This window comes from Camelus dromedarius, chromosome 8 (genome assembly GCF_036321535.1).
Source record: "Camelus dromedarius isolate mCamDro1 chromosome 8, mCamDro1.pat, whole genome shotgun sequence".
NCBI lineage: Eukaryota > Metazoa > Chordata > Mammalia > Artiodactyla > Camelidae > Camelus > Camelus dromedarius.
In genome coordinates, this window is record NC_087443.1 from 16,966,176 (window position 1) to 16,989,190 (window position 23,015).

Consider the following 23,015-nt stretch of genomic DNA (forward strand, 5'->3'; position numbering starts at 1 on the left):
AGTTACCACACACCTGGAGAAAGACAGGCAATGTGTTCTGATGGCCATGTTATAAGACGGTAATTTTTTTTAAATCTCTTGCTTGATACTGATTGAAGAGAACATATTCACTAGATCAGGGGCTCCCCAAGTCCCAGAGTCTTGTTGACCTGCACTGGCAAACACACCACATTAAATACTGAGCTGTGACGGTGAACTCCATGGTTAAGTTTCTGGTCGTTCACTGTCAGTTCACCATCATCTGCTGGAATCCATCTGCTGTTTGCTGGGACCAGACAGGCAAATAAAAAGGGCGAGGCTCGCCCTAACTTCAGATATTGCACACGTGTTACAGAATCTCTCCTTGTTTACTGTCTTGGACGGGGAACATCATTTGACAGGTTCCTCTTGGCCTTTCCTACCATTATGAGTCTTACTTCAGTGTGTGTGTGGTGGGCGGATGGGGTCTGCAAACCTGTTTAACCCACAGTGAGGTGAATTTGGGCCTAGGAATCCACCTGCCACCTGGCTTTCCTATGCTCCCACTCTAACAGAGAGGTGATGGTTTTCCTCCTGGTTATGTCAACTCAGACCCCCCTACCCAACAGCATGTAACAGACTTGGGTCATTTCCTACCCCTGGCCTCAGAGGGGTAGATTTATAGAACCCTTATCACATATAGTTGCTGCAATACAGTCAGGCCCTTCCTCCATTCCAATTGATGGTCTCTGGGGCTGAGACCTGGCTCTGTGCTGGAAATAAATAGAACAAGATCCTGATCTTCAGCTTTCTGCTCATATAACCAAAAAGGGGTACGAGCTGGGAGCACAAAGCTGATAGAGCCCAGAGCTGGGCCTCTTATGACCTCTGGACGCAGAGATCTGAGCTTTCACCACGGACCTTTTGGGCTTTGCTGCCCATTCTGACAGTTACGCTACTTCACATCTTATGATGGCCACCACCTGGTCTCTGCTCTTCTGGAACCCTTTCAATCCCTATGTTCTCCTACTGCCAACTCTGGCTGAGGAGCACTTCCACTAGTCTCAAAATGCTGGTGCACCTCACTAGCACACTATCAGTTTAGCAAAGGAATGTTCTTGGGTCCTTTCCAAGGACATTTTTAGCTCAGTGTTTTTTCTAATCTTCCCTAGCATGCCCACCTGAGGCCTCCAACCCCTTTTCTCAACACTCAGCATCTCTCCCTCCCATAGGCCATTGTCTCCAACCTTTAAGGGTCAACTCTAGATCAGGATGGACCCCTAGAACGCTTAGAATTTAAATCCTGAGTCACAAGAGATGCCTCACATTAATCAATCATTTTATACTCAACCCTCTGCTCTACCAACCTCAAGATCCCCTTGTGTGTTCTAGGTCCTATTCACCTATTCACATACACTAATCAGGCCCTGCAGTTTCCTTCTGTAGGAGGGGCTCTCCCTTCTGCGCCATGCTCAGTCCAGACACTAGTTTTCTGAAACAGAAAAGTCAGTTGTCAGCTGAGTTTCCTCTAAGGGACTAGGCAGTATGTTTTTTTTTTTTTGCAGGCCAAGAGAAATGCGAAATATTCACAAAATTGCAATATTCTGTGCTACAAGCCTAGTAACAAGGGTGGAATTCTTTGGGGGGGGGCATTATATTCCTAACTGGGGTTCCTTGCCATCAAATTCATCTGTAAAAACCACGCAGCTGGTACTTGGCTTACCAGCAGTTTGCCAACCCATTCTGCAAACAATAAGACGTTGAGGGGGCAGGTATGTATTATTGTGTAATTCACCTACCTCAGGTGAGGCCTCTGGACAGTCCTCTAGTTAAGAGGCAGGTGGCTACTGCTGCTGGCCCAGGTTTCAGAGCTACCTTGGGATTTAAGGTCACCTAGCACACCCCCAACTTCCCATCCCAGGTTCCCAGAGCCCACTCCTTCCATATCTGGACCTTAAAATTAGTAACTCTACAGGGGGTTAATATACTCCTTGAAACTTCACTGCTCTATCAAACTGGCCTTTCATGGCATCCTAGCCACTGCTACTACAGGTTTCATAAGCTCCCAGGCATTCCACCTCACAACCCAGAGGGCCTTTGCTGTTCCATGGTTGACCATCGCCTGAAAACGTCAGCACTGTAGGCTCATGGGACGAGCAGAGACCCTGTGAACATGGGAAGATGCAGTCTCTGCCCCACCCATCCACCTTCATGCTACTCAGTCTTCTCTGTTTATCTCCCCAGGTCTGCCTCTAGCATTCCTGGGTGATGCTGCAGCCCCATCTCTAGCCACGTGAGTCTGCAGAACACTGGTGGGAAGAATGGTGGAGTGGGGCGAAGCCCAATAAAGCCAAAGAAAGACTCTAGTCTACCTACAGATAGACACCAGATAAAGATCCTTAAAATGATGAAATTGGGATAACTGGGCTGCACTGCATAGTTATTAAAGACAACACTGTATGGTTATTAAAGACAAGTGGGAAAATAAAGCTGGGTAAACTAACAGCTATCAAGCAAAATTCTTTTTAATAAGCTTCACTCACATTTTAAAGTCTTGACATTTTTATTTAATATTTGTGTAAGTGATAATGTGCTATGCGCAGAGCTGCCTGAAATGTGGAGCTTGCTTTCCACTGCTAGAAATTTCTAGTTAACAATTTGGGAACAGGTCTCAAGCTTGAGAATATGTGTATCCTGCAGTAACTGTTAAGTGCTAACCCAGGGTAAAAGTATGAAAAAAAGCGTTCAAACCAACATATTTTATATAGAAAAACTGAAACAAATTGTGGCTGATGATTCAGGGTATAAAGCACCCAAAAACGAAGATCTCTAGCTATGAATAGATGCAACTCCAGCATAAAGGAAGGGAACAGCAGGGCATTACAAATGGCTGATGAATAGGACATGCTAGCCACAGGAAGCTGGGACTATATGCTCATTCTATTCTCACACTTCCTGGTATGTATTTCTAGTCACCATTTCCACTCACATATTGAACATTTTTAAATATGATTTTTAATTTAGCCTTGTTTTAATACAAGGGAAATTAGTGCTAAATTTTAAAATTCACACTGAAATACAATAGTATTAAAATGAACCACCCAATCATTCTGCTATATTTGGTGAGTAGATAGTCTGTGCCAGTCATTGTGAAAAAGTCTTTTTATTTTAAGAAAAAAATTTAGTTAACAAAAAAATTTAACAAGTTTCACTTAGCAAAATACACCCGAAAGGAAATCACAGTACAAAGAAAGTTTTAAGTCAAGGCCTCACCAATTCCTACAGTATTAGTAATGTGTCTCAATTTTCAAAACTAACTTTTTAAAAGCTTAAACTTAACCTAAAAGATTTTAAATGAAAATAAACTAGAATGAACAAACATGAGAAATGTTCCTCTTTGAATTAGGGATCTAGCACCTTGAGTTTTAAAAAAAAGAGAGAGAGAGAGAGAGAAAAGCACACCTCCCCAATGTGTTCACGATGATGTAAAAGATCCACATTTAACATACTTAAAACTACTTTATAACTCAGCTATAACATCACTCCAGAAGTACACTACCAAAATATTAATTGAGAAAAGCTGAAAATAGTTTTAGTTTACTCAATATCACATGCTAGAAGAAAGTTTGCATGAGAAAACACTGAAGAGGTAATTTTTTTTAATCCAGATTTCACAAACTCATGGTGCAAAACGGGTCCCACAGCTTCCTCTAGAGTAATAACTGCTTTTCACTGCTTGTTGGCTGCCTGTGAAAATTTGATTGAAATAACTCAAATGCTACTACAAAACTAGTCATACCCTCCCATGCTGTTCTGGCCACCGTAGCCAGCCCCGTAACAGCCACTCACGGATTGGCTCTCAAGGCCACTGTAAGTGGACTGGGTTGACACCCCCATGCCTTGCATCATCTGGCTGCTATAAGCCCCGTTGCTGGCCCCCGTTGTGGAATTCAAGAAAAGTTCTATGTATCTGTGCTGCATGTTGGCCCTGTCTTTGGACATGGCCGCCACAGCTTCTTCATGAGTGGCAAACTCAACATCAGCTTCGCCCGTCACTCTTCCATCAGGGCCAATCTCAATATGGACTCTCACAGGGTTGAGCGGAGAGAAGAAGTTGTAAATGTCGTTCTCCGTGGCCTTGTAGGGCAGCCCCCTCATGTGGACGCAGTGCCCGGTGGTGCTCTGGACAGTGAACTCGCCATCTCCATACCTGTGGTCGTACATCCCAGAGAGACAGTAGCTGAGGTCTCTTCCAAACAGGTCGGTGGTGAAGCCGTAGCCATCGCTGAGGCCGCTGTACTCCTCGTAGCCCCCATAGCCTGCACTGTAGGCTCCGGACCTCATCCTCTCCAGGCCTGCTTGTTTGACAATGCCGATGTACCTCCTGGCTGTGCCGGGGCGGTCATAGGGCCCCGGTCGCTGCACCGACATGAACTTCAGAGGGGGATCCGAGTATGACCTGACTTCTTCCTGACTGCTCTTGAACACCTCGATATATCTGTGCCCTATTCTCTCCTTGTGCTTCCCTAGAGCCTTCTCAGCTAACTCCTGGGAGGCAAACTGCACAAAGGCTTCCCCTGTAATCTTGCCCTCAGGGTCCACAGGCAATGTGATCCCGTTTGGCACGATTTCCAACCCTGAGAAGAACTGAACGATTTCTTCCTTGGTGCATCCAAATGGGAGTCCTCGAAGCCGCACAAAACCATCATTGGCGGTGTCGGCACTGTTTGGACCACTGTGCTTCAACACCCAATCCATCTCGGTTCTGTGGGACTTGAACACCTCAATGTACCGGTGTCCCATGCTTTCCCTGTCTTTTTTAAGGGCCATTTTTACATCTTCTTCTGATTCAAGTTCAACAAAAGCCTCACCACTCTGCCTGCCCTCTCTAGTGTAGATAAAATGAACGCCTGCGGCCCCATCATGAATTGTGCAGGTGGAGAGGAAATTCTGCACATCCTCAACAGAGCAGGACCAGGGCAGGCCACGGAGCTTGACCACAAAACCTTCACCTCCCTCGGGGCCCAACATCATGGACACTTGACAGGGCAGACGTCAAACAAGCTTGGGTGCAACTTTTTGTGGCTGCAAAGAAAGCAAAAACTACTTTACATAATTTTTCATTTAATATGTGCAACAAGAATATACAATAAATAGCTTCCCCCCTTTTACAGATGAATGAAATTAAATAAAGATGTTAAGAAATACAAATACGTTTGAGCTCAGATTTAACCCTAGGTCTCCCCAAAAATGTTCGTATTACTCACAGATAGCTCAAAAATAACAAATTAAGGGTTGTTTTTCTTTAATAGTGATCTGGAAGTCAGGCAATAAACTAAAATTTACAAATCATAATTATCAATTACTATGAGTTCTAGGAGGGTAGACAGAAGAATGAGTTGAGGTAACATTCAGAAATACTAAAAGAACTCAGAACTGGAGGAAAATAGATGAGCTGTTTTCTTGCATCGCTAAAGTAAAGGATAGATGTGACTCGGTACTTTGAACACAGAAGAACCTAAGTATAAGGCAGAGCATTTTCTTGTTTTATTTTTTCCAGATGTCTGTCATGAAATGTGTTAATTCATTTATGACAGTTCCTGAGTGATTTTTAAACTACAATCCTTATATTTAACCTATATGCTTGTTTGTGACAAGATACTATACAAGCAAAAGGAAGTGATGAATACAACTATTTTAAATCACAATACAGAATAAGATTTTCTTTGATACTGGGATGAACCAGAATCAGTCTTTACATCAGCAACAATGCTGCAAGGACACAAGGAAGCAGTGACTTCCAGAGTCTAAGGAAGCATCATTTTGTTCCTAAATTGTTAACTCAAACATGAGTTAAGTGTGAGGTCAAACTGAAGACATATACAAACAAGCAGATAAGCCCATCAGATTAGTTATGTGTGCTGCAAATACAGAAATCAGATTATATGCTTCTCAGTCTCAAAAACATAACACACAGATTGCTGTTTTGTTGAGACTAGAAGGGAATGACCACCTCCAAGTACAAGAGGCATGCGCGAGCAGTGCCCTTCCTGACAGGGTGTCACTAAGTGCACGTAGCACCTGGTACCACTCACTGCAAGAGTAAAAAGTCAAATTCATGTCAAAGGGCTATACTGGGAAGAGGAGGAGTTGAGCCAGCAGACAGCAATATATGCATAACTGAGACAATAAAAATATTGATGGGGCCAAAAATATATTCTTGGTCATCAATACTCAAAATGGGCACATGTTAAGTATACGGAAATTACATGTTTCATCAAACTGTCACTGCCCATCAAGCCAACAGATGTAGTCATTAAAATCAGTGATAAGAGAGTTGCCTTTTCAAGAAATCCGGGCACAATGGTTATCACACAGATAAAAGCAGAATCTTACTTCAGATGAATCCGAAAAACATCCCAGATGGAATGGGGTATTGAGCCCAGGAAGATTAGGTATCTGACTGTTTCATACTGGGTACTTAGCACTTCCCCAAGCCCTCAAATGTCTGTGGTAAACCACACTAGTTCTAACCTTCCCCCACCCTCAGCTGATCATCATATCTTCTTAGAGGACTAGAAACCGGCTGAAGGAAATTAGAACAAGGTCTAGGAATTCATCAACAAGGAGTTGCTTCGCCTCATAGCTGAGATCAGTATCCATGACTCTTGCTCTGGTCTCAACTCCACCCATCCCCATGAAATTCTTCTCTAGAGAAACACCATTTTTCCTTATCAATTAAGGAGACTATCACTTCTAACCAATCCCCTTACACTTTCCCTAATACCAACTTTCCCTCCAGCGGATTGCTGATTGGCTTTCCCTTTCAGTAAAATCGAAAAAGGCCTGTCATCTCTACCCCGCACCATTAAAAAGGGCATGATCTCACTCTGCCAAGGATCTCCCAGGCAAGAAACATTTTCTTATCACCATCTAATTTGTTCCTACGGCAGAACTTGACCATCCTCTGAAAATCTCCTCTTGGTTCCTGGCTTTTCTCTTACTTCCTTAGACACTGTCTCTTTGAGCCTTTCCTCATCATTCAACTATAGGCAATCACTGGCCTTTTTGGAGGCAGCCTCACCTGATCCCTAGATCTTCAGGGCCAGCTCTGAGCTCAGGATACGCAAGTTCTCAGTCATAGGCTGAGTTCCATCTATGCACCAGAAATGAATGTAGCCATTTTCTCTCTGAAACTCTTCTATAGCACCCTGGTTGCAGCATAAATAGCCTTACCTGTCATCCAGAGGCTCCAGAATGAAACTGAAGAAAGCCCTGACTACTTCTTTCAGGCCCTTAAATCCAATGAGTTCATCATCTCTTTGCAGTGAACCCATTCTCCACCCTAATCCTTTTCCTAATTTCATGCCCAAATTCTGTTCAGTAACTCTTCTGACTCCAACATGTAAATAAAGGTTTCTCACAGCTCCTCCCTGTCCCTAGCACGCTGCTTGGCTGCTCGGTAGAGTATGAACTCCACCATTCCTTCATGACCTGAAATCATGTTTTCCCCTGCATTGTCCTCAGATCCCTTTCTATGTCTTACTTTCAGTACCAACAGCCCATTCCAGCATATTCACATCTGATCCTCAAACTTTTCCAAGCATAAAGTTGGCACTTCCTGAAGCCCTATCTGCAGCTCGCACCAGTTTTTTTTTGGTGGTGGTGGTGGTGGTGGTGGTGGTGGTGGTGGGGTTTGGTTTAGTTGTTTAAAAAATTTTTTCGAACCCAGTTCAATCCCCAAGACCTTATATATGCTAGGTACACATTCTCCCACTGAGCTATGCCCCTCACCCCTCTCACGTTCTTTTTTCCTTACTATTTTACGTTTTATTTTGGCAGAGGGAGGCAATTTGGTTTATTTATTTGTATTTATTTTTTAGAGGAGGTATTGGGGATTGAACCCAGGACCTCATGCATGCTAAGCACACATGTTCTTTTAAAGTGACTTTTTCACTCTCCTGTTCTAAGACCTCAGTCGCTTCCCACCGGTTGGAATACAAACCACAAGCCTAAGAGGGTGCTCAAGCCTTGCAACTGTGGCCTGCAACACACTAAGCTCGTATCACTTCTATTAAAAAGAAATCTCTATTCCTGTATTTCTCTGTGCCTGGAATGTGCCAGGCTGTCTGCTCCCTAGAATTTAACACACGTGGTTATTCTCTCTCCAGACTCCACTCAATCTTCTGTCTAGTTAAATCCTACTAATCCTTAGGATCTCAGCTCAAACACACCACCTTTCCCACAAGACCTTCCCCTTCCATAAATTAAGTCTTATGCTTCTATACTCCCTGAGCATTCTTGCTGTGATTTGTTTAGAAATCTTCAAAAATGCCTTGAGAGCATAGCAGGAAAAGACTTATCTCTTCTGTAGGTCATCGTGGTCCCACCCCCAGCACAGCAGCCCTAAGATTAGCAAGAGATTAACTGATGGCCATGTGGGGCCAACATCACCCTCTAGAATATGGCAGCACAGCTAGATTAAAAAAGACAAGCAATAAGTGTGTAAAAGAACAGATATTTCGTGTAAGAATTACTTAAAATGCCCAATACAGAACAGAAAGTATAAATGTTTCTTTGTTCCAGAAAATGTTTCAAAAATAAAGTGGTTTCTTCTCTGAATGCAAGATGAAGAGCACTTTTCCAAAACAAGTATCTGTACATTAATTGCACATAAGGCAATAAATACCCTCACTTCTGCCCCCAGAATTCTCTACATTTGGATTCTTCGCAGACTTACATTACTTAGGACATGAACTAAAACTCAGAAATTAAGAGCACTGGGGCTCAAGTTGGATTTAAAGCTAGTGAAAAAACGTTTTTACTTCACACTCAAGAAAACTTTCTGCATCAATAAAATCAATTATAAAGAAATTACTTAAAAAAAAAAAAACAGCTCACCTTAGAGAACAGTGAGAGATGCCCACAGTCAGAGACACTCCAGGTAGGCAACGAATTATCCTAAAAAAGAGAGAGAACGTTAATTTTGCCTCAGTGCCCCAGCATTCCCAGAGTGACTACAGAGGCAGCAGTCCCCCGGCTGGGATGGGCTTCTCGGAACCACGCAGCTGCCTCAAATTAAAGTACACACCTGCCACACCCTCGTTTCTAAAAGGTTTACCCTTTTCATAGGGTAATGCAGAGAGTAACAGCCACTCCCACTTGCCTTGAGAGATTTTCTCAGTACCGGAGTTCTATACAAGGTAAGGAAATTTAGATACTTCGATATCCAGGGCGGGAGGGGCACCGTCAGGGTGGGGCCTGGGCAAGGTCGGAGGGGTCCCAAGAAGCCAAGGGCGGGGAAAGCCGCGCAGACCAGCACGGGACACGGGGGAGACGGGGCCAGATTTTCACTGGAATGGGCTCCAGGGAAAGGTTATTTGCTAGAAACTGATCTAACAGAATTTACAATTCACAAGTATCCCTATAGGATTGGGTGGAGATACTCAAAAGACCTTTCTTTCCTAGTTTTATTTGACAACTTCATTTCTTGTGACTTGTATTTCTAACACTGATCTTTTAATTAACTGAGGAGGAATGGGAAGGAGAGAAAGAAATAATGCTTTAACAGGAAAATCACTACCATAACATACAGCCACAGGACAAAGACGTCCCAAAAGACTAGGATATGTGCTTAAGCCCAGGAGATACTCTGATAAATAAGGTACATTCTTAGTTTTAGAAACACAGAATTGAGAAACTCAAGTTAATTTCTCTAAGCCCGCTGTCTTAGTTATCTGCCATGCTTACTAGCGATCTAATTATTAGGACATGCACACCCAGGGCGGCCTGAAGCACCGAAGCCGATTTCCACAAGACTGAACCGTGGCGCGCACACATTTGAAACGCTGTAGAACACTGGTCCCCCACCCTCTCCACGCCTGCACCCTGTAATCGCCGGAGGAGTGTTACAAAATACTGCTCTTGGATCCTGCACCTGGAGATTGATTCAACTGTACGTACAGAAAGGGAAGCAACCAAAGATTTTAATTTTGCACAACTCACCCCAACGACTGGACTATAATGGAAGTGCACAAACGGACCACCCAAGAATCTTATTAAAATGCAGATTTTAAAACAATAGATCTGGGCTGGGGCCCAGATTCTGCATTTTCAACAAGTTTCCTGGACTCCTGGGAAGCTCTCCAGAACGCGCTGTTCCTCACTCTACTATACTGGTTAGACAAGATTTAGTTCGGATCGAGGTAGACCAATCAAGATAAACAGGGTGCGCCTCCAGCGCGCGACTGACTAGGTTTATCAACGGAGTACACAGGGCGGTCTAAACTGCACCCCCACCTTCTTGTTCAGGGACGGGAACTCGGCGGGACCTGGCTTCACCCTCCTTTATTTGTGTTCCAGGAAGGCCTGAAAAGCATTTCCGTCCTCACTTGTAAACGAACTGTAACCTACAACCGGCAGCACGCACAAGCCAGATTGTCCTGGGTGTCTTGCTCAGAAAGTTCTACTCTTAAATCATAGACCGCGCGGGAGACGCCGCCTCAGGATTACGCGGTTGACTCTTGCCCTGAGACTTACCGCTGAAAGCAGGACCGTTTTCTACTTTCATCAAGCAAGCGTGGTTTACAGCGAAAGGACCCCCAATTCCACTCGACGCTTAAAAACGCAGACGATTCCGGGCAAAAGCCAGGTGCATCTCCTTTTGTTATTAACCTGAAATTGAAACTCAACTGGCTGTGGGCAAACGCCTCGTTCGAGAGCTGAAAGTGCGGTTTGAAGCTCGCGGCCGCGGGCCGCCAGGGGCGAGTCTGAGCGATTCGGCGGGAAGCGGTATCGCGCCCGGACGCCAAGCTTCTGGCTGGGCCGCCTGGCAAGATGAAGCGGCTCGCTCGGCCTCCACCCGGGGATACGAAAGCCTCGAACCCGCCCAGCTAGCCCTACAGGAAGGCCCGACGCCAGGGAGCCCCATCCCCGGGCCTGGGCGGGGTCAGCGGGAGCTTCCGGGGCGGGGCGAGCTACGGGTGGGGGAGGGGGAAGAGGCTTCCCGGGCCTCGCGAGGTGGGGGGAGGGGAAGGTCACGAGGCGAAGGCTCACCGGGCCCGGTGGGGGGGGGGGGGGTCGCGGGGCGGGCGGAGGGGGGCTTACTAGGGCTGCGGGAACAAGAGTTTTCACGCCGGGGAGTGTGGCGGCAAGTGTTGGGGGTTAGGTGGGCAAGAGTTCTCGGGCCAGGTTTCCCGGCGCCGCGGGGGGAGGGGGCGGGGCTCCGGAGTCAGGGGCTTCGTGGGGCGGCCAGGAAAGAGTTCCCGGGACCCGGGGTGGTGGGGCGGGGGGCTCCCCGGGCTGGGGGCGGAGCTCCCGGGTCGGGTCGGGGGACTTCCTGGGGCAGCAGGGAGCGGGGGGAGCTCGTGGGGCAGGAAGGGGGAAGAAAGAGTTCCTGAGGTAGGAGCGGCTGTTGGGGGAGGAGGCGGGGAAAAGTTCCCGGGAACCGCGGGGGTCTGGGGGCGCAGACGGGGGTCGTCCGCTCGCGGCGGCTCACCACGACGGGTCCGAGGCCTGGAGTCCGGAAGGCCGGCGCGCGGGGCTGCGTCCCGGAGGCAGAGGCCGCGTGACTAGGAGGGCGGCGAGCCGGACGTGGGTCACGGGGTGTAAAGGAGGAAGTGCCACCGACGGGCCCGCCAAGATGTCACCAATGGAAACGCGTCCTGCAGGTGCGGCCCGCGGCCCGCGCGGTCGGCCAAGGGAGGAAGTGGGAGGAGGAGGAAAGAAAAGCAACGAGGAAGACGGGTCTGCGTGAGCTCTCAGGAGAGGTGCCAGGGTGGAGAAAAGTCCAGAGTACGGGCAGAGGGGAGGGGTGGACGGGCACCACTTACGTGGAAGGAGCCACCGTAAAATTAAAAAAAAAAGAAAAAAAAATCTCTGAAAACAAGAAGAATTCAGAATGGAAACTAATGGACGAAAGGTGGAAAACAACCTCTTTGTATACCTTGTTTTGTACATTTGGGCAGAGCCATGTAAGTATTTTGCACAATTCTAAAAAGACTAATTTTAAAACATGCAATTCTTAAACTTTATACCTAACAAGCAATTACACATTATGAACCTTTGAATTCTAATTCAAATGAACTGGAAAACAATTACAAGGCAACTGGAGTAATGTTAGCAGTGACTGAATTTACATTAAGAAGTTATAAAATTTTACTTGCAACTATGCCGCTATGATTCTTTTAAGTCATTAAAGAAACATCTGATGTCTAGAATCTTTCTAAATCTGAGTTGAGGGAGTCGGATAGCAGATGAAACATGGACCAGGATTTAGTAATTACTGAAGCTGGGGGATGGGTACATGGAGTTTCATCATACTTTTGTCTCTACTTCTGTGTATGTTTAACCCTTTTAAGAATAAAAATATTTTTAAAAGAAAAAAGTCTTAATCTATTTACTAAAAATAAAACTACAGAATTTACAGAAAAAAGGAATGGTACTAGGTGAGAATATGATGATGCGGTCTGCAAAGTCAGACTGTGGGAAACTCTTAAAAGGACAACAGCCACTCCGACAAAATAGCTCCAAGGGAGCACTTACTGAATAAAATTAAGAGAATTATCAAGGATTCACAATGCATGGGACATATTCAGATCTTGATTCAAAGTGGTACACATTTATAAGACAAGGAGATAAATGAACACTGATTAGAATTTTGATAGTAAAGTATTATATTTACTTAACATTAGATATGATAAAATTTAGTTATGTTTAAAAATAAAGGAATTAATTTTTAGAGATACATTTTGAAATATCTGTGGGTGAAATGGTGTGATGGCTGGAATGTGCTTCAAAATTATCTGTGAGTAAGAAGTAGGTGGGAGATGTAGAGAAAAACTGTCCATGACTGGTGATTGCTGAACCTGGATGACAGGAATCAAAATCCAGCCATCCCATGGAAAGTGAAAAACAGACACTAAAAACTCATACATTCAAGAAAAATGAAACAATAACGTGAAGGAAAATTAAGCCACAAAATTGGCTTATTTCTGGAAAGACTATCTCTACAGAAATGAGTACCTTGACTGCTTCATAAGCATTTTACTTTTTAAAATCCTCTTCGAAATATATTCTGGGTAATTTATATAACTGGCATACATTTTCTCACTTATTTTATTTAAATATATTCACTGCAGTTAAGTATTTTTACATATGCCTCTTTGACTTAACTGGCTGGTGACAATGGCTAGGTAAGTGTTAATAATCGATCAGTCATGATAGGGTTCCCACCTGGTGAGGAACAACATGTACAGAAGACACCGGGGAACGTTATGCTGAGACAGAAAAGCACCTGAAAACACAGAAAGCAGCCAGGGCTGAGATCAACAAGGGAGGGAAGCAGAATAAGAACCTCCAAAGCCCTGAAGGACTGGTTCAGTATTTTGGACTTTATTCCAAGGCCAATGGGAAGTCACTTAACTGTTTCAAAATGGGATGTGGTGTAATTTGAGTTTTGCTTTTCACCAGAACAGTCTAGCTGCTCTTTGGAAAATGAATGGTGGAAACAGATGCATGGAGATGAGATGGGAAGAAATGAGAAGTTTAGGAAGAACTGATGGTACTCTGCAACAGAAATACTGTGGTAGAAATTGAAGCACATGAAAGGATTTGAATGATGTGCTGTAGATAAAATTTACCCAACTTGGAGAGTCATTCATTAACCCAGAAATACTGTGCACTGACAAGATCCAGGTCCTTTGCTAAGTCCACAGAACAGTGGACTAGGAAATCAATAAAGAGAGGAACAAATAAACATGATGACAAATCCTGAAATAACCCAAAATTAGAAAATGGGATTCTGAGGAAGAGACATTTAAACAGACCAGAAGCATGAGCGGGGCTAGAATGTTAAAACCTTTTTTCCGCCTGGTAAAAAGCTATGGTTTAAAAGTAGTATTTAGAAGACCATATTATTCTTTTTTTCTCCTTTGTACATTACCTATTTATTTCCCCCTGGATACTTGTTCAAATTATTTTTAAATGTAGCCCTTTGTCAGGTTATGTTGGTGTTGGCTGCTTTAAAAATACTTTTATTTTGTGGTGAATCTTTTTCTATTAAATTCAAAAGGGAAGTTTAGATACCATATCTGCTGCTTATATCAGTTTTCCACTTGCCGAGCACCAACAGGTCTGGAGAAGAAGCAATTCCCTGTCATAGGACAGTATATGAGCAGAGACCAGACCCCTATTTGTTTACAGGTGTTTTACTGTTATACTGGAAATTCCATTAGAAAACTCCAGTCTCTTTGAAACCAGTAGTTTTATAAAGTCCCAACTGAGTGGTTCTTAAAACACTTTTTTGCTCTCAGGGACTCAACTCAGAATAGGATGCAAGTCTTGATCAGCTTTTTCAAAAGTGTACCCCACCTCCCCCAGAGCTGTACCGAAATTTTCAAGGGGTCATGCAGCTGAAGTGTGAGAACTGACCCAATTTGCACAACATGCCAAGTTCAATACATAAAGCTTCCTAAGGTCTATTAAAGAGAGAAACTACAGATGGATGGTTAAATACATCAACATTTTAAGTGATGGATAAAAATGTAGTAATAGTAACAAAGAAGATATGTCATAATCTGTAAGCAACAGGAAAGCTATCTTCCATTATCTTTTAACTCTTAGGCTCTTTATTTTTCTGTAGCTGTCTCATGGTAAGACTACACTGTTTTCCTCAGTGTTCATTTCTCAAAAGCTGTCTTAACTAAAAAGCAAAAATAGTGTAATGTAAATTATAGGTAGTGTAGGTAAATTCTAACTATAATGCCTGTGTTGAAATTGACACAAAGGACAAATTTTTAGCCAACATAGCACAGGCAACCATTGATCTATGATATTATTGATTGCATTTTGCAGGTGACTGAAGAATCAAGATCTAAAGACATAACAGGAAAAAAAAAATCAGGTGGGGTGTTCATAAAAAGAAACACTGCTATTAGACTTCCACTGCTAAAGATAAAATCTGTTCTCAACAGAGGGAACTACTTCGTCATCATATTAACTGGTAGGGCTCACCTCATAGTAGGAAATATGATTCTAGCTTAGCTAAGAAATGGAGGTTGGGAGTAGGGGGAGGGAAAGGAGGGATTTTGATAAAGAAAATACAATCGCTAAAATAGCTCCCAACCACCAGCTCTACCAACTGTCCTGTGAATGAGCAGAAGGCCTCAAGAGGCCCGTGGGTTACACTCATGGTCTCTAGGGAGACCTTTGCAGCACATGCCCGCAGCCCCCTCTTGAGGCCTAGAGCTTCCTCCTGGGACTCAGTGGAGAGCTGACACCTAGTGTCACCATGCAGCTGCCGCAAGAGTGGAGACTGCTGTAACTAACTCCCTGCTCAGGGGACCACAGCACACTGCCCTGGGGAGTGGAGAACAGAGAGCCAAGAGGGGGAAAGGAACATGACCATGTGCTCCAGCACTAGGATACCACAAATCACACAGCAGGTTAGAAGAGCAGTTTTCAGGGAACAAGATGTGCACACACACACCTGAAACTAACCACACTGTGAATCAAAGACTTCAATAAGTAACTAAATAAGAGGAAAAAGTACTACACAAAACTATTTTAACAGGAAAAATAACAAGCACTTTCAGATACTCAGTTACAGAATAAAGAACTTTCCAGTGCTAAAAACTGAGTTTTTATAAAGTTAGTAATGAATTGAAAGAAAGGATAGTGGCTTGGAAAACCAAGTGTTCTAAACAGCCCAAACAGAAGAAAATTTAAAAAACAGTAAGGGGAAAATGATATGAACTTCAGAGAACTAAGATAATTACATAAGACAGGAGAAATGGCATGTGAATGATAGGATTTCCAAGAGAAAAACACAAAATGGAGGCAAAAGAGAACACATCAAGAATGGAAGAAAACTTTCCTGGCTTAAGATAAACTCGGTTGTGTAATTCCCAACAGATACTTCAAAAACACACAACCCAGGCAAGCATATGTTAGTAAAACTCCTAAATTTAAAGTACAGAGAAAAATTGCTTTGGAAAAAGAACAAGTTAGGTACAAAGGATAAAAATATGGTAGCCACTAGCCACATGGGGCTGCTAAGCATGTGAAATGTGGCAAGCACAAATCGAGATGTGCCAAGTATAAAATTTAGTACCTATAAAATGAATTTCAAAGATTATAAAAGAACATAAAATCTCTCAATTTTAACGTATTGATTATATGTTGAAATGATATTTTGGATGTACTGAACTCATTAAAATATACTAAATTAAAATATTAAAGCATTTCCCAACTTACTTTACAAAGCCAGTACAGTGTCCCCAAAATTCATATACTGAAGTCTCAACCCCCCAGGTACCTCAGAATGTGACCAGATTTGGATATAGTCTTTACAGATGTAATTAAGTTTAAAATGATATAATTACGATGGGCCATATTCCAATATCACTAGTGTACTTATGAGGGGAAATTTGGACACAGATAAGCAGAGAGAACCATAGACACCTTAATACAGGACTTATAGCCTCCAGAACTGTGAAACAACACACTTCTGTGGTTTAAGCTACCCAGACTTCAGGACTTTGTTATGGCAGCTGTACAAGCTAATACACCTGTAGATATCAAAACCAGACAGATATCACAAAACAACCCCTATGAGCATAGATGCAAAATTCCTCAACAAAATACTAACAAACTGAAACCAGCAACCTATAAAAAGGATTATGCACCATGACCAAGTGGGATTTATCCCAAGAATGCTTAAGGGTGTTTCAACGTAAGAATATGTTCTGGAATTAGATAGTGGTGATGGGTTTTTACAACTTCGTGAATATACTAACCTCCCCAACTGCCCCCCCTCAAAATCCCTCTGAACTGTACCCTTTAAAGGGGCGAACTGTATGGTATGTGAATCTTATTATTTAAAAATTAAAAAAAAATTCATATCATAATTCTACTGGACAGCACTAATCTAACCAAATAATCATGTAAAGCAGAACAGAGACCTCAATTAAGGGAAGATGAAGAATGGAGATGACAATGATGGACCATTTTTGCAACATAAATAGACTTATAAGGAAAGACTGTGATAGGAATTTGTAATATTTATTATGAAAGTCATACTATCAGGGAAACCTATAGTTTAGATTTTTTTTTCATTCTTGTCATTTCCCCCCCTTAAATGATTACCGCTTTTTGTGTCCTGTTTAAGAGATCTTTTTCCTAGTCCAAGGCCATATGGATATTTTTTTAACCTTCTGAAGTTGTTGTTTTCATCTACATTTTTAACATACTGATCTACAATAAACTTGGAATTGATTTTCCAAGAGTTTCATGATTAGTTTATCAAGTTTCACAGGCTAATTTCACTCATGAACTCATATGAAAAAACCCTAAATAAACATTCGCCAACCAAATCCGAAATACACAAAGCTATTTAACACATCATGACCAAGTTGGGTTTATTCCAGGAATGCAGTTATAGTTCATCATTTCAAAGTCAATCACTGAACTGTCACACTGACATATTAATGAAGGTAAAATATGAGTTAGCTAAGCATTTTTCATGTTCTTTAAGAAATGCTAATATCCTAAATAACAAAAGATTAAAAAAAAAAAGATGAATTACACTATATATTGGAAGTAGGGAAAAACTTTCCTGACCATGACTCAAAACCCATTATATTAAAAATAACAAACAACAAAACCCAATCATTATATAGGAAAATACACACATACACAAAACAACCCAAACCTCATGCATGGCTAAAAACACTGTAAGCTAAGCAAAAATACCAATGATAAAAAAAAAAGATACTTGCAATTTATTTTCCCAAGGTGTTAATATCCTTAATATATTAAAGAGCTTCTAAAAAGAAAAAAAGGAAGTCAAACAATCCAAGAAGGAAAATTGGGCTAGAGTTACAGACAGATGATGGAAAAAGAAATGCCCTTAAACACGAAAAGATGCTCAACTTCACCCATGTAAGATAAATTAAAATTTTAAATGAAATAACATTTAAAATACCCATCACATTGGCAAAAATACCGAAGTTGGATAACAAACTCACTTGCTGAGGTTGTTGATAAGCAGACTCTCAGATACTATTTGTGTAAACACTAAGTTCAACCCCCATGGCCAAAAAGGGAAAAGACACTTGTGAAGGCTATTCATTGCAGCACTAGTTCTAATAGGGAAAGACTAGAACAGCCCAATTGTCCATCACTAGAGGTCCAGTTGAATAAGCTTTGGTGGAGTGTTATACCTTAAACCAAGAAAACCAAAGACCACTGAGGTTGTATCAAGAAAGTCAGGAACCAATTTGAAGGGCTCCCACTGGCCAAAAATTGGATAATTTGAGCATCAAAGAGAATAAAAGCTGCAATAGATTTAAGCACATCCTATATGTAAAAACCCACAACTTATGATACCAGAAAAATTACTATCTCTGGCACATGCTAGGGATTCAATTCATTACACTAGATATTTATAAATACGAGGAAGGAATCAAAAACTTAAACTGTCTTTTATAAAGTACACCAGAGAGTAATCAAATGATTAAGAAGATTTCCTCTCTATAAAGTACTCCTGCTAATAAATGAGAAGGAATATTTAATTAAAATATAACTGATTTGGAAACTTAATTAACAAAACAATGGATCTAGAGAACAACCATCAATGGCTGCTAACATCACAAAGGCAGAACACCAACCAGTATGTGCCTCTGGCAGGAGCATACAGCACCTCCACGGCAGTGTTTCCCCAAAGAATCTCAACGGAATCAGAACAGCCTTAAGAGGTAACTACCATTTTACAGGAAATGCATAGGACAGAGATTCAAACACCACCACAGGAATGCGCTCAGAAAAATCCTGTGGGGAAGGAATTCTATATGACAGAACCTGATTTGCACAAACGAAGATCTTAAGCATAGAGAAACGTTAGATCATCACAATAAAGCCTATTGTTACACCTGAAAGGTAGGTGGTACAAATTGAGATGTGCTATAAAATAAGTACACACTGGATTTTAAAAGCTTAGTTTGAAAAAAAAAAAAAGCACGAAAAATATAATTTAAAAAATTGTATTACATAATGAAATATGTTGGATCTATTTTAGATATATACGATGTTAAGCTAAATTCTTAAAGTGAATCACATCTGTTTCTTTTTATTAGAAAATGCAAAATTACTATGTGGCTTGCATTATTTCTATTGGACAGTGTTGGTTGCTCTGTCTTACAACTTAAGAGCAATGTATCTACCAAATATATAATGACCTTGCTTGGATCCCAAATCAAACCAACCAGCTATATAAAAACATTCATTACACAATCAGGTTCATTTGAACACTGGAAATTTGGTATCAAGGAATTACAAATTCTTTTAGGTCTGATAATGGTATTGTGGTTATTTTTTTAAATCCTTAGAAATACAAATAATTGTGGATAAAAATCTTACTAAGTCTGGGATTTGCTGTAAAATAAGCCAGGCTGGTCTTAGATGAGCCTGGTTCTCCCTCTGCCCAGCCTTTCATCTTCTACAAGAACCCTTGTTCAGGGCAACTAAGTAGGGGTAGGGGCCCTGGCAGAACACTGTCCCTGTCAGACAGACCCGAGTCCCAGTCCCAGCTTTATCCCTAAGGACACATCTATATTATGCTAACAGTAATGCCTCCTTATAGGCTGGTCATGAGCATGTGATTAGAAAATGTAGTAAACACCTAGCTCTGTGTCTGGATCCAGTAAGGGCCAATTAATGGGATTCTACAGAGTCTGAGAGACAGAGCGCAGATGCGACAGGGGAGGTTGGTGGGTAAGTCACCACAGTGGAAAGAGGCCCCTCCCATTTCTGTAGGCCCTCCAGGCACCTACTCCAACCGACATTCCTATGTCTCCACTCTCCCTCAGTTTTGGCTTTATCCAAGAATGAACTCTCTTCCTATTTAATCACTCCTTTCCCTTAAATCAATTCACGTTTTTATTTGAGTTATTTTTTAAAGGGAGCTTTAGTAACAATACTCTTAAGTGAAAACCAGTCACATGCCAGTTTAAAAAAGGTAACAAAAAGCAAATAGTACAAAAAGAATGTTTCTAAAATTTAAAAAACCTAAAAATAAAAAAAGACCGTAACATAAAAATATACCTAATCAATGAACAGAAATGCATACAGGATCCCCAACGCAAAGGATGGCCTTGCTTAACACCAGTAATAAAGCAATCTCTCCCAATGTTCATTAAAAGCAAAACTACTTATTTTAAAATGAAGATGTCTAGAAGTTAGCACTGAAAACACCACTTTTCACTGACAGATCCCAATACATTTTTTGTCTAACCAGAGAACCCAAGGTATTTTCATTCCTAACAGAAATTCAGAAACATAGTTAACTTTTAAAGACGTGACTAAAAGTAACAATGAGGTCGGTAGTTTCGATGATGTTTTTAACTAAGAGATTATTTGCTGCCTTCAACTGTCCCTGCTCTACCAGGGTCCGAACATCCGAGAACGGCCGCCAACCTCTGGGGTCGGGGGGGGGGGCTACTCCCCTCCGCCACCCTACCCCAACCCTGGCGGTTCCGGGAAGCGGCCGCGACCACAAGCCCCCCCCACCCCCCAGCACAGCCGCTCGCGGGCCCCTCACCCGCAGCGACAGGCAGGAGCCGCCGGAGTCTCAAAAACAGTTGTAAAGCACGTTGGTGCGTCTCCGACCCCCAAAGGGAAGGAAACTGCCGCGAAGGGCGTCTTGGGGGACGCAGATGCCCGGGGAAGGGGAGGCTCCCCGGGGCCTGGGGGTTGTCTGGCGGGAACCTGTGGGGGTCCTCTGAGAGCCCCTTTAAGTACAGATTAACCGGGAGGAGCCTGCGGCCCCCAACCGTTTCCGTAAGACCAGGGTCTCGGGACCGGGGCCGGTCGGGTCCCCGCGGCTCGCGCAGCGTCACCCAGGCCGCCCGGCGCCACCGTCAGTGAACCACGAGGGAACCCGGGAGGCAGAGGGCGCCGCGCGAGCGCCGGCAGCGTCCAGAAGTTTCTCGGGCTCAGTCGGTAGTCAGCAAAGATACATTCAAAGATCAAAGAAGTACAGGGCAAGGAAAAAGAAATGGCCGGTTAAGTTCGCTCAGAAGCCTGCTCACAGCAGGTAAAGACGAGAACCCGAGTTTTAACCAAAATGCCGACACGATACCTCTGAGAGCGGGAGTCAAACGCAGACAGGTTCAGGGCACACACGCAGCACGGAGAGGGGAAAAAAGGCCGCAAAGACGGAAAGCGGAGGTTCGGCGGGAACGTGGGAGGGGGGAGGAGTCAGTTCAAACCAGTCTTGCGCAACTGTCGGACGCCTCCAGCCACGTGAAAGTACTGCTTTCATTTTTAAATGAGCCCCTTCTCCGACCGTCGCTCGTTGCCCTCACTCTACGCCTGGCAGGGGCGCTCGGGCTCTGCTCCCCCTGAAGTCCGCGTGAGGCTCTCCTTCCCTTCCTCGCTTCGGGCCCTGCCTCCCCAAACCCCAAATCTCAGCTCCCGGTCCAGTCTCGGATTGTAAGGCCCTTCACCTCAGGCCCACCTCCCCGAAGTCCAAATCTCAATTCCCCGGTCTCCGGGTGTGCGGCCCGTGACCTTAGACCCCACCTCCCCCGACCCTAAATCTCAAGTCCCGCAAACCCTTCCCCTCAGTGAGCCCAGTCCCGTGTTGGACCCCAGGTGTGTGGCACTTCACCCCAGACCGCACTTCCCTGACCTCCCCACCCCCTACTCAAATCTCAGCCCCTCCGTCCCCGGTCGGTCTCCGTGTGTGCGGCCCTTGACTGCAGACCTCTCCTCTCCCTATCCCAAATCTCAGCTCCTCAGTCCTCACCCCCACGGACCGCAGTCCCCAGTTGGTTAGCGGGTGCGGGACTCGGGACACGCTGCCCGTCCCACCCCTCACCTCGGGCTTCGAGTCTGCACACTCCCGCCCTTATTCACATTTGGCACCTCTGTCGTCCCTCTGAGCACCTAAAGGAGGGTGGAACGCGGGGGACTTGGCAGTTGTAGCTGAGGCAGTTGAGGCTTGTTTACCGTCACCATGGAAACCCCTGGCAGCGCGCCCTGGGCGGGGCTCCCGGGGGGCGGGGTCAGGCGCGCAGCGGGCCTGAGTCCACAACTCCCGCGCGTCTTGCGCACGCGGAGCTTCCGGAAGCCCTTCTACCCTCGACGTGCCCTGCCCCCCCCCCGCCCTCCGGCCTTGCGCCAAACCACCCAGGAACACCAGCCTGAGAAGCCCACGCTCCCGCCCCGCTTCCGGCTGCCGCCGTGAATGCGGGCCGGTTCCCCTGCAGAACCCCACCTTTCTCTCCAGTAAGACGCGGAGCAGTCCCACTTCCAAGACCGAGCCGGAAGGACGCAAAGACCACGACGGGGTGGAGTCCCCGTGGCGAACTTCCGGGGGTGGAGCCGCGAGGGCGCCATTGTGACGCACCCGGAGCAGAGCCAGCGATTGGTCGGCCAGACTTGGGGCGGGGCCGAGGCCTGCAGAGCTTGGGTGGTGCGGGGAGAGGAGCGGCTGGACCTTGCTCAGGAGAGGGACGTAGGTCGCTGAGCGCTCCTGAGCTTCTAAAGATACTGACTCCGAGAGTTTCCCAGTGAGCCCAAAGGGTGCCTGGATTGAGGACCAGCGTGACAGAAGAAAATGAGAGTCTTTTCCTGCCGAGGAGAAAGAGGGAACCGAGAATACCGGAGACAAAGGCGGCTTCTGCGGCAGGGTTTAGGGAAGAATTAGTAGGTTGACTGAGGTTGCTCACGTGATTATCCCTTAGGCTGAGAAGCCCCGGTGCCTCCGAAGGTGACCCAGATGACTCAGGGGGAATGTAGAGTTTTCAGTCAGTGAGCACCTAAGTCGACAGGCTGGATGGAAATGGTTACCCTGCCTGAGGCAGTGGAGCTGGGGTTTTTTATGTGTTCTGGGATTAGTAATTATTACCATTTTATTTTTAGAGACTCGGTTCATAAAGAGGACGATATCAAGGCACTCATCACAGTTTATGCAGAAGATCTTCTAAAATCATCAGTTAAGGGAGTACTTGGAATAGGGATAGATTAGGAATGGCCGACTCTAGTAAAGGAAAGAA

At 44.3% G+C, this 23,015-nt stretch overlaps 1 protein-coding gene across 4 annotated transcripts; it reads right to left on the reverse strand.

Annotated features, from left to right (window-relative positions):
• Positions 1-3,105: 3,105 nt before the first annotated feature.
• Positions 3,106-22,327, reverse strand: HNRNPF (heterogeneous nuclear ribonucleoprotein F). Of its 4 annotated transcripts, XM_031460910.2 has the most exons (4): positions 11,456-11,604; positions 10,498-10,632; positions 8,860-8,919; positions 3,106-5,043 (listed from the first exon to the last, which is right to left on the reverse strand). In XM_031460910.2, the coding sequence occupies exon 4, from the start codon at positions 4,990-4,992 to the stop codon at positions 3,748-3,750; it is 1,245 nt and encodes a 414-aa protein (XP_031316770.1). In that variant the 5' UTR covers positions 4,993-5,043; positions 8,860-8,919; positions 10,498-10,632; positions 11,456-11,604; the 3' UTR covers positions 3,106-3,747. The 4 variants fall into 4 exon arrangements, with proteins under 4 accessions (XP_031316770.1, XP_031316772.1, XP_031316773.1 ...); XM_031460912.2 differs by lacking the exons at positions 10,498-10,632; positions 11,456-11,604 and adding an exon at positions 22,235-22,327; XM_031460913.2 differs by lacking the exons at positions 10,498-10,632; positions 11,456-11,604 and adding an exon at positions 21,095-21,215.
• Positions 22,328-23,015: the final 688 nt, after the last annotated feature.

What these genes read in the sequence shown, in the direction of transcription:
- HNRNPF (XM_031460912.2), bottom strand. Translation starts at nt 4,992, where the DNA reads ATGATGTTGGGCCCCGAGGGAGGTGAAGGTTTTGTGGTCAAGCTCCGT.